We start from the raw sequence: 12,237 nt of genomic DNA, 5'->3' as shown, positions 1-12,237 counted from the left end.
ATTTAATGAAAATATTTCTAAATCCTTTGTAAGCACAGACATTTTTCATGTTGTTTGTGGGGGGAGGGTACCATAAGGCACAAGTGGGGACATTTGAGGTCAACTTGCTGGCGTTGGCTCTCTTTTTCCACCATGTTGATTCTGAGGATCAAACTCATATCAATTGATTTGGTGGCAAGAGCCTTCATTCATTGAATCATCTCATTGGCCACACACATATTGTTTAAAAATAATACTGAAGGGGCTGGAGGGATAACTCAGTAGTTAAGAGCTCTTGCTCTTCCAGAGGAACTGAGTTTGGCTCTCAACACCCATATCAGGCATTTCAAAACTGTTGGTACCTCCAGCCCCAGGGGATCTTCTCAAGCCTCTGCAGGCACCTGCATTCCTGTGTGTGTGCACACAGAGTTAGACATAATACAATAACAATAGCATTGAGAAACTTTCCTAGTCTCTTGCTTCCTTAAGGATTTTAGTGAGAGTGCCGAGTTACAGACTCTGAGGGCTGTCGAGTTGGGAGGTCAGTGATTTCACATGATCTCTTGGTGTTTGGTCTTTGCTGCTTTTCTGTTTCCTTTGGTATCAGTCCATCTGCAGTTGACAGCAGAATTCACCTTCTCATCCAATTTGCTGCATTTGGTCTGTCTAAGAGGAAAATAAACAAGTGCTAGGTATCTGGTCTTATAAAAACTTCCAACACCAGAAAGAGCAGACATAGTTTTTGTGGTTGTTGTTGGATTGACTACGTGTAGGGTTGTAAGCACAAAAGTCTTGCTTTTACTTTTCTTTCTTAGCTTTAAAAAAATAAATCTTGTAAATAACGTAATTAAAATACCCTTTTCAGATCATCCTTGGATGTATGTGCCCGAGATGAGAGAAGGAACAGGGTACTGTCTCTGACCATTTGCAAGATGCACGTTCTCCAGTGTCAGGGAAGGAATTATGCTCTGGTTGGCTCAGACAGCTGTACTCTGCCTGCCTCGGCTGAGAAAGCCTGTGGTGCATGCCCAATATGGAGCAAATGTGACGGTAAGTAGCCTTCCATATCGGTAGCTGTCAGAATGCTAAGGCAGTGGTGCCAACAGTTTTAAGTAATGTAGTTTCTAGTTTATCAGTAGATATATTGAGATGTCAAATGGATCAGACTGGCTTGACAGCAAACTGCCCCTTAGTTCCTTCCAAGCCTTACAGACTCTCATTCCATCTTTGTGGCACACAGGCATGCATGCAGGCAAAACCACCCATGCAGATAAAATTAAAATATAAAAGTTAAAAGAAAAAATAAGTTAATATAAAGATATGTGCACTCACATATGCGTGTGCATGCACACACTCATTCACAAATGATGGAACAGAATAAACTTGAGGATTTGAGTCAGATACTACTCTGAGATTAAGGACAACCTTTTGCTCTAAGGGAGTTAAAAAACATATCAGAGAGGCATTACAAATATGAGTGCCAAACTGACACTTATTGAAATAATCCAAAGACTCTGAAGGGGATAGACAAGGGATTTACCTTTTGTGATTGTGATCTAGTATCAACTAGGATGCAACTGAACAGAACTTAGCAATGATCTTCGACATTGCCAATGCTTTGGAGCCTATGGTGAATGGGAAAATGGCTAAGCCTCTGCAGGAACCAAACTTCTGCCCTGTGTTTCTTTACTAGCAAATGTGGAAGCTGAACTATGTGGTACATACACCTTCCAAATCTTTCCTTCTCTGTCCTGTGTAGCCCCTGGGGACTGCTCCCCCAGTCCCTCATCAATTGCAGTAGGATGGAGATGTATGTAGCTCTGGCCCCATCTGGCTTGTTTTTGCTTTAGTGTTCTCTGGTTGACTTTGCTACTCTCCCCTGAAGGACCTGGGAGATGAATTCCCAAAGTATCATTTCCTATGTTTTCTCCTTGTTGCTGATTAGGTTTAGACAAGCACCTTCTGAATGTCATACTTCCTCTTTTGAATAACTTCTTTTTCTTTTCTTTCTGTGTCTCTGAGCTTTGACACTCTAGTCTCTCCTGAAACCTAATTAGTTGGTATGGGGAGCAAAGAATAATACTTGATTTCTGGCTCACAAAGATGACAGTCTCTTCAAGAAAAGAAATGGAGTGCTCTGACTTAGATAGACCTACCTCATGTGTGACCAGCCAGCAGAAAGCCTGGCATGAATTTTCCAAGCCCATTTTATTCCGAGGGAAGAAAAGTGGCCCCATTTCCGCCTCACTGCTCTTCCAGCGGATAGTTTATTGTATTGCTCAGGGAAGGAGCTCTCTAATGACGAGGCCATTACTTTGGACGTGATGTGCCTTGACTCTGTCACCTCCACAGTGTGCCATTACGTCTTCCTCACTTGTTCTTTCCAGCTCAGAACAGCAAATGTGTCTGCAGAGAAGCATCAGAGTGCCAGGAAGCAGGGTACAGAATCTGCGTGCGAGTGAATGGCAAAGAGGAGACGATGTCGGAGTGTGAGGCTGGCATCTTAAGGTGCAGGGGGGAGAGCATCTCCATCACAGCCATAAAGCCCTGTGCTGAAGAAGCCCAGTAGGACCTGGCGGCGGTGCGGCTTGATCCTCTTCATCAGAATCTAGTGGGCAATGAATGCTGGGTTAAAACATCTATAACGGGTCCTTAGAGCATTTTCCCATCAGGAAGGCTTAACTTCTCCCCCTTTCTTTCCAATATTTACTGCTTCCTTCTGTGTTCAGCCACCTGTGCACACAAACCTTTTGTTTTCTCAAATCCCAGTGCAGATTTCCTTCCTTTACAAGTGGTGGTATGAAGGACACTGAAGAACCATGGCACACTGAGCTATTTGTGAGGTTTTGGAAACTTACATTGGGCTTTACCTGTTTTTTTTTGTCTGTAAACTTACAGAATGAGACTAGAGACACATGTTATATCCATTCATCTATCACTATGATTCTGTTGAGTATGACTGACCCAGTCCATGGGACTGTGTTACTCCTCTGAGTTGATTAGGAAAACAGATAGAACATACCTTTCTGATTAGGGAGGTTGACTTTTCTCGGTGAAATCAGATGCACACATGCACACACACTGGGAGAAGCAGACAGATGTAATTATTTCCATCTCTAGAGGTAATGTCATGCTCCACAGTACTAAGGCATCCCTACATGTAGGATCCTTCTTCTTGTCAGAAGATCAAACCATTTAAATGTCAGAGCAGAATTCATCATGCTATGGTCACAGGGCACCATCTGCCTTCTTGTCTGAGAACAAATATGATTCAGTCTCTTGGGAGTTTTCTTCGGTATGTGTCAAATACAAACCTAAAAATCGCTCTGCTTTTGAGAGAAGCATCAGTTTATGCTGGAGCTATGGAGTGATGCATATTTGAGAATAATCTTCCCTAATGTGGTTACACCCCTAGATTTTTTCCAGAAGCACACAATTTAAGACATTGGTATTTGGTTTATTTTTTATTCATCTTTCGTTAAACATAACAACAACAAAAAATCCAGCTGTGGAAGGTGAAGCGCGTGGGTTTAAATAGAGCTTAAAATATGTACAAAAACTATCTTTATATTATTTTGAGGCTGTTAGATATATTTCAAACAAACTTTAAGTAGATAAGGAGTAGAAAGTGAATTTCAGATCCTTTTTAAAGATGTTTTCAAAGTGTATAGTGTCTTGTATGACTACTCCAGATTTAGCTTTTCGTAATAGTTTCCCTTGAGGTTTGATGCAGCCGTTGATATAGAAGTTGCACAGTTGTGGGTTCCATTTGTTGAAAACATTCATGCTTAGACACATTAACTTCACTGACTTGGAGGATACTATGGATTTGACATCTTCCCTGGGCGTAGGGATTGATCTGAAAATGCCAGGGTTGGCTGTTGATTCTCATTAGAGGAAGCAGGTAAGGAATAACTTGGGAGAACTGATCTTAACAGTCTCCAGTCTTTTTCTTACTTACTTGTTTGGGCTGGAGTTAAGTTTCCACTACTTATGAGCTCTTCTAATTTGAAAATTCAATTTCCCCAATGCTTCTAAGATTTAAAGCCCATTGATGACATGATAGACAACTTCCACAAATTAAGAAATCTCCACCTCTGATCTCATCATGACAGGCCACAATCCAAGTCATGTGAAATGGCTTCCAGGTTTATGTGACATATAAATTAATTCAGTCTCTAGATTTGGATTCCCATTCTCCTAAATATCTTACCGTGTATGTACAAATATTCTAAGGCCCCAAAATTTCTGAGGTTGCAAACTCTTCTTGTCAAAACATTTTGGATGAGCACATTTAATAGCCAAGGTATTTGAGATAGAAACTTCAACAGTATGCCTGGAGAAGACACAAAGTGTGGACAAATCACATGATGGTTGGGAGGAGCGAAGGGGACTCCTGATAGTTTTTTTGAGATACTCTGTTTCCTACCCTATACCTACCCCCTAAAACATTTTTATGCCTATTGACCTTTCCTCTAGTCATAGAAAGATATTCACAGTTACCTACAAAGAACCAGAATTGTTGTAACAGGTCTTCCAGAAGAAACTTATTTTTGATAACGACTCATTGAAGATGTTTCGAAAATGTAAAAATTAGCTGTGTAAGCAGAAGTCTGTGAGAAAAGCAAGGAATAATTGTTTGTGTCTTAAGCAAATAAATGGCAAAGATAACAAATCCTTCTTGTCTTTTCCTTGCCCCAGACAAATGGAAAATTACATGATCAAGGGTGTGGTATTACCTAAAAGGATGAAATCAAGGTTGTTTGAATCTAGTGAGAAGGGGAAATGGGCCCTTTACTCTTGCTATGTCCAGGAAGCCATGTGGGAAACAGAACTTCACTCACCATTTGCACAGACTTCGCAAGTTACTGATAGAGGACAGCCTTGGAAGGTGTCGTCAGAGTGTTGGGTGCTGCATTCCTGCGATCTCACATGGTTCCTGTTAACTGATCAGCAGAAGTGCTGCTATCGTGTCTTAGGTTTTTCCCATTCCCATGGAAACTTCTCCATGTGTAACCTCTATATCCCACATCTCTCCAAGAGTCTTGCAGTTCTTCTAGACTGAGGGAAAAGCATAACTTGTCACATGGGGTGTGGTAGGGTAGAGAATGGCGAGTGTGTCTGCTGAAGACTCGACAACTCTGGGTTTCTTTTGCATCAAATAACAAACTCTCCTTTTACCTGAGCAGCTGATGGCTGATCTCACCTTCATATAAAATGTGAACTTATCAAATTGTGGAGAATATGCTCAGAGTTGTCGGTACTGGACACCTGCTTTCCCCAGTACTCCCTGAAATGTCATTAGATATGTCTGTGTAGAAACCATTACTACTTTCCCACCAGGTTCACGTCTTTAGATTCTATTGCTTATCACTCTCTATTTTTTATTTCAACTCAACATTATTATAGTCACATATGTCAGCTTTCTGTATTAGTCATCTTTCTATTATTATAACAAAATACTCGGTTCGATTAATTTATTGGAAAAAAAATGTTTGATGGTTATGGAGGTTCCAATCCCAAATGGACTGACTCCATGGATTTGAGCTTCAGGTGAAGCTGTCCTATTACTGCAGGAGCACATAGGAGAGCAAAACCAGGAGTCACAATGCAAAAAGAAAAGAAGAAAGCATAGCCTTTCATTTTTTCTGAGAGGATATATCTTCATTGACCTTATATCAGGTTCCAATGACTAATAGCACCACTTCATGGAAACAGCAAAGCCATAACATCCACCCAGACATTTGTATTTGCAAGGGAAATATCAGAGCTAGCCAAGGGCATGATAAACCTGAAGGTGAGATGAAACACTACAACCTCTCATGAATGGGGAAGTGCTTACTCCAGGCGTGATCACTATTCCATTCTCTTCTGATATAAGACTAAATGGACCAGAAGAAATAAAGAGGGGACGAAAAGAAGACACAAGAGTAGGGGAGAGAGGAGGGGAAAGAGGGATAACAAAAGGGAGAGAGGGAGGAGAAGGGAGAGAGGAAGGAAAAGAGGGAGAAAGAGAGAGCACGGTTTAAGAACAGGATTAGAGGAGCTGACCCTGTCAGTTGGTCCGAGAGCCACGCCCCCGGCGTCCTACCTATACCACCGCCTCCTCCCTGAGCCTCAGACGCAAGACCGTTCATTAAAGAGTTTGTGTTCAAGAGCTCAACGTCTGTTCCCCAAGATGATGAACGCAGACATGGACGCAGTTGATGCTGAAAATCAGGTGGAACTGGAAAAAAAGACTCGACTTATTAATCAGGTGTTGGGACTCCAACACACACTTGAAGATCTGTCTGCAAGAGTAGATGCAGTTAAGGAAGAAAATCTGAAGCTAAAATCGGAAAATCAAGTTCTTGGACAATATATAGAAAACCTCATGTCTGCTTCTAGTGTTTTTCAAACAACTTATACAAAATGCAAAAGGAAGTAAAGGGTTCACCTTCCTCTCTTCTAGGGATTACTGCTTTTGTTCTTCCCCCTCAAGCTTGGATATGGTCCAAAAGTTAGAGTATCTTTGCCTCCCTGAGTATTTATAAAGAGAATGTCAGATCTAGGTAATACTAATGTTTAACAGGAGCATCTCAGAATTAACATTCTATGTATATGTTAGTCTATGAAAATATGCACATGTAGAGACTTTATATTAGAATTACAGATATTTATGAAACTTGAAGATGAATGCTTTGCCAATTTGCTTATATATATATACACATAATGTTTAGCACTGTCTTTTATCATAAGCCTAACTATTAAAATATACAAGAAAATAACCATGTTGTGAAAAAGTTACCAAACCCATGTACTGAATGCACAGCTTCTGTACCTTGTATACCGACTTGTGCCTCTCCTCCATCTGCCTCCTCCTTCCCATCTCCCTCCCCAGGAACTTCAGAGTTATCTCCTACAGAGTAACCTGACTGTGAGTGCTGACACTTAACCAAAATACCATATTTTCTTATCTAAGGTTTGCCATTTGTGATATTTAGTAATAAGATAGGATTGCTGGTTTCTCTTTAAACAACTGAAAATAGATTGAAGCTATAAAGAATGAAGGGTTTTCTTTGAAATGTAAACTGTCACATTGAGAAGCTAAAAAGTTCTTATTGCATAAAATAGTCCATTTGGTGTTGAAAAGATAGGGATGCTGGTGTGTGAGAAGTAAAAAAAAAAAAGAAAAAAAAAGAAAAAGAAGAAATAAGACTTGAGGAAAGATAGAAATAGGAATGAAAATTGGATAAAAGGAAATAACCAACTCCCAGTGTTTTCCCTCTAGATGTGTGTTACCTCTGGCCCACAGCTGCACTTTTGGGACATGAATGAAAGTGGATTGAGTCTAATGTGAGTGGATTAAGAAACCAGTGAAAAGTTTGGTCTCAAGGTTTATTTGTACCAGGAGATGAACTTTTGAAAAATTAATTGAGAGTATTTTAGTATCAGAATCATAAATATAAGAGTTTTGTATATGTGATAATTATTAACCGTAGTGTTTTAACCTTAGTGTTTTATCTCAGTTGTTTTCCCAGAATTTCTGTAAACTCAACTTAGTTGCAGAATTTTAGTCATTCTTTTAACAAATTTAAAAAATTTAGTTTGTAGCTTTCATTTGATAAGGAGCTGATACCTGAAATAATAGTAAGTTCTTATAATAAGAAAGGTCCACTAATGCAGCAGCTGCCCTTAGATGGGCTGCTGACTTGTGGAATCATCTAATGTACTAACGTAAGCCTGAATGGGTGACTTAGTTATAAGGATATGTAATCCTCACACTGCAGATATTTTGCAACCCTTTTTTGACCTTGTTACAATATTTAAAGTTGTGTTCAAGTTCTGCTTTGCTGTTCAATAAAAAGCTTTTTATTTGCTGTTTCAGAAAAAAAAAAAAAAGAACAGGATTAGAAGGACTATGGCACTCGGTTAGCCCTGTCACCTACCCGTCCTCAGAGACCTTTCTTCATGATGGGCTGGTTAGAAGTATTTGATATTTGCGTTGGAAACAGAACGGCCTGTGTTTCTTTCAGAGTACTAAAGCAGAAAGCAACTTCAGTAGGAGGCAATTTCTGGTTAATACCGAGAAACCAGAGAGGTTTATGTCTGCCTTTCAATTACCCTGGTCTTTCAGGCAGTTTGCACATTTGGGAACATGAAGGCTGATGGTATGACAGGAGTCCCTGCTGTGACAGCCACAGACCTACAATTTGTCTTTTTATTTGTTCCTGTCAGGCTGTGAAGGCAGAGCTCCAGATTTTACACTCAAAACAGCAGTTCCATTGAAACACTTGTTTCTTTAGCCTAGGATTGAGGAGGCCAGATAGAGAGGCTGCTGCTGTTTCCGAGGGGGTGGGCTGGAGAACAGACGGTCCCATGGGTGGAGGATGGTCCCTTGCTTTGCTCTGTCATCACTGTGATGTCAGTGCTTCTTGGTGAAAGGACACTTGGGATGAATTCGAGAGGAAGGGCCTTAGGCACAGGACAGGTCATGATTATCAAGAAAGAGAATTACTTGCAAAAATATACATGTTGTAATATAAATTTGTAGGTCCATACCTAGTACCAAGTTAGCCCTGGAAGCTGGGAAGGCAAAGAAGAATGGCACATTACTGTTAATGGTAAAACAGAATTTTTCCATGGATGAAAAATTTGGCCTGAGAATCTCATGAGAAAGTGACTGACACAAAAGGCTCAGAATTAGTGCTGTGATACCAATTACAACCAGAGTGCACTGTGACAGTGTTTAATAGGTGGCCACTCCTGAGCCCACTCACTAGAGCTCTGTGTCTTCCCTACGTAGATGGCACCAAAAATAACTCCTGCCAGGAGCAATATAGGTCCATGCCCAGGTCCACTGACCTGACTTTTGTGGATGCATAAGTTTAATGGCATAGACAGGATGATAATGATCCTTCAAAAACACCCCAAAGACCTTACTGACTCAATGGATGTGGTACACAGATTCACTGAAGCAGCAGAGAAACGCACCTTTGAGGAGGTGTAGGCCTCAGTCCCCTTCAGCCTGGCTAAGGTGTGTTCAGTGCTGAGCACACCAAAGGCATATGTTCAATAAAATATCTACTTTGCAAAACTGTCCTAGTTTTTTTTCATTTTTATTGGTTATTTTATTTATTTATATTTCAAATGTTGTCCCACATCCCAGTTCCCCCTCCACAAGCCTGCAATTCCTCCTCTCCCCCCTGCCTTTATGAAGGTGCTCCCCTACCTACTCACCCACTCCTGCCTGTGCACCCTAGAATTTCCCTACCCTGGGTCACTGAGCCTCCACAAGACCAAGGGGCACCCCTCCTAGTGATGGCCAATAAGGCCATCCTCTGCTACATATCCAGCTGTTGCCTCACATATAGTACAAAATGGGAGAAGTGTGTTTACTATTTCAAAAATTATTTAAAATTTTCCCTTTATCTTGAACTCAAAGTCACTAAAGTTTTTTCCCCCACATTTGATATGTCTATTAGCATTTTGAAGCAGTTCATAATTGTGCTTTGGGGTTTTTTTTTTTTTTTTTTGTCTTTTTTTGGTTTGCAATAAATAAAAACATTTCTTTAAAAGGCACGTTTTTATTGAATAAGTATCTGCCTCTTCCCCTGTTTGGAGAGAGAGAGCATCCCCTTTGCAGATCTGTACTGAACCCTAGAAGCATTCAGCAAAGCAGCCTTTAGCCTCCCTAAGTCCCTTTCCCTCCTCTCCAGTCATTGGTATCAGGGCAGCAGCACTCCACACAGCTCCTTTGATCTTCAGGTCCTTCTAGGCTGACACCAAGCTCTTCACATCCCAGATGCTCACGTTACCATCCATGGCTGTCGTGCGGAAGAGTGAGCACTTGGCCTTGCCCCCTTTGAGCACCGAGATTTGGCTGATGTACAAGATAAAACTCAAGTCAACAACTCAAGAAGCAACTAAAACAGAATCAAATATTCTAACACAATTTACTCTGAAGATATACTAATTTGATACAAGATGCCAAATAATAGTAGGAAAATAATGCACGTGTTGCTTTCTGTAATTAAACCATCATGTTTCTATAAGAGCAGAGACTTTGTATGGATAATAAAAACAGTGCAATAAATAACACAAAGTAGAGTCTTGAATCTGAACTGAGGTGTTTTAGCCAGCATTGCTGTCATGTGAACTACATCATATGGATCCTGGATGTCAGAACTAAGAGCTGCCAGGAACACCCTGGATTTGTTACATGTTTGATTTTTGGCCATTATGCATTTTATTGTTGCCAGATTTTTTCATGACTGACACATTTAGCTTCACAAGACCAAATGGAGCTCATAAGATTCTGTAGTTTCAACAACCAAACATCATCTATCCCTGTTCAGAAAGCTAGAAAATTAAGATCAAGAAGATCTGGTGTCTGTGGAAGACTATTTTGTACTTTGCACATGGCTGTCTTCTTACTGGTACCCTCACACACAGAGAGAGTTCCGAATTCTCTTTTTCATGGGCACTTATTCTATCATAAGGGCCCATTTTCATGTCTTCACCTAAATGTACTGTTTCATTTCAGTAGCCAGGTCTTAGCTTGAATACTGGGTTCTACTCAAGAGGCCTGAAGGAGCTGGAGCAGTGGTTCTCAGCCTTCCTAATGACCCTTTAATAGAGTGCCTCATGTTGTGGTAACCTCCCAACTATAAAACTTCACAAACAGTTTTTCTACTGCTATGAATCGTAAGGTAAATATCAGTGTTTTCTGATGTTCTCTTGTGATCCCTGTAAAATGGTTGTTCAACCCCCAAGAGGTTGAGAATTTCTGTGCTGTACCAATGAGAGGAGACATTTGTGACCACCCCCCCTCCACACCTATTCTGTATACCTTTGTCTTCAGCAAACATGTAAAATGGTAGTGGTTCTTTCTTTATAGTCTGAGGATGAAAAAGACTTCATTTATTGAAGAAATTTGGCCATTAGTAATCATTTCCATATTAGGTTAAAACCTCGAATTGATCTTAATCACAGGGTGTGTTAATATTGAGAGACATCCTATGATACTTTCCATATTCCAGACATGTTCTTGGCAGACCACCCTGGGCTATGTATAACAGTCTGTTTGGCCATGGGTAATCAGAATCAATCACAATGTCCTATATTACAACAATCTTTTCTAGACCTCTGCAGTCTGATTTATCCTCAGAGGTATCGTAGTGAAAGTGTTTTTGCTGCTCTTTTTAGATGAAGGGAAATTGCTTTGGATGGTCTTTACTAATAGGTCTGGAGAGAAAAGCATTTGTTAAATCAACAGCTGCACGCTAGATGCCAGAGGGTTTGTTAATTTGTTCAAGCCACGAAATTAACATCTGGTGCAGCAGCCAGCTGCGATTGGAATCTTCAGTTGGTTGAGCTCTTGGTGCTCTACTGCTGTTCTTTAAGATCCATCTTCCTTCTCTATGGGCAAAATAGATGAATTAAATGGAGACTTGGAGTTAGTCAGAACCCCTCATTAACCCCTCATTGAAGTCCTTAATTTCAGCCATCCCCCAGAAAAGCAATGCTGTTTGGGATTAATATTTTACTAGATTGAAGCAGTTCTATCATTTTTCTTCTTGAATTTTCCAACTATCATAGATTTGACTCTCCAAATTTGAGAAGCAATATAGGGCTTCTGCCAGCTGATGATGGTACGTACTGTGTTACACATTCTGGACTGGCGATATAAACACAGGGTACATTCAGACTCACCCTAAATGGATGCAGGTCAAAATTCCATTGATTGCTTGTTCTTCACAACTGCCTGGCCTAGAGGGCCTAAGTGATGTTTTGTGTCTCCTGTACTTGGTGTCAGTGTACAGACAGAATGTAGCAGTCTCAGAAATGCCCTCTCATTTTCTTTCCAAAAATCATTGTCTCCCTGGTAAAAGGATACAAGAAGCCAGGGAAGAGTCAATTTCAACATTCAGTAGTGAATTAGGGATCTAACCTCTCTTTCATTAGAGAGTGTAGGTCTGTAAACTAAGTTTGGGAATTGAAGAAGGAGCTGGGACTCTGCTTTTATTTCTCAGGTTGGAGTTTTAGTCAATTGACCTAGAACTTTTCTGCTCATACAAGTCAAGAGTCAAACAAGCATCCGATCAATTTTATCTCTTTCATTAGGAACACTGATCAGCCAGAAAAGGTTGCTTTGACCCTGCTGCAAAGCATGGTAATCACATACACCTTCAGTGCTGTCCATGTCTGACATCTGCTTTCTCGGAGTCTGATAATGTCTATTACATTATGGTCTTAATTTAATGGCTTCTCTTTCTA

General features: G+C 40.5%; 2 protein-coding genes across 2 annotated transcripts in view; both read left to right on the top strand.

Annotated features, from left to right (window-relative positions):
* The window catches only part of C7 (complement C7), a 63,904-nt gene extending 59,270 nt beyond the window's left edge, over positions 1–4,634 (top strand). Inside the window, exons 17-18 of the mRNA XM_080933916.1 lie at positions 845–1,029; positions 2,367–4,634. Of these exons, the coding sequence (XP_080790042.1) occupies positions 845–1,029; positions 2,367–2,548 (367 nt within the window). The 3' untranslated portion in view covers positions 2,549–4,634. The remainder of the gene's footprint in view (positions 1–844; positions 1,030–2,366) is intronic.
* A 1,523-nt stretch (positions 4,635–6,157) lies between these two features.
* Positions 6,158–6,406, top strand: LOC308433549 (short coiled-coil protein-like; the record flags this gene model as incomplete). The annotated part of the gene is made up of 1 exon (XM_080933643.1): positions 6,158–6,406. The coding sequence occupies one exon, from the start codon at positions 6,158–6,160 to the stop codon at positions 6,404–6,406; it is 249 nt and encodes an 82-aa protein (XP_080789769.1).
* Positions 6,407–12,237: the final 5,831 nt, after the last annotated feature.

Source organism: Micromys minutus, assembly GCF_963924665.1.
Source record: "Micromys minutus genome assembly, chromosome: 20".
Lineage (NCBI taxonomy): Eukaryota > Metazoa > Chordata > Mammalia > Rodentia > Muridae > Micromys > Micromys minutus.
The sequence above is the reverse complement of the archived record's forward strand: the minus strand, read 5'-3'. Positions and strand labels throughout refer to the sequence as shown.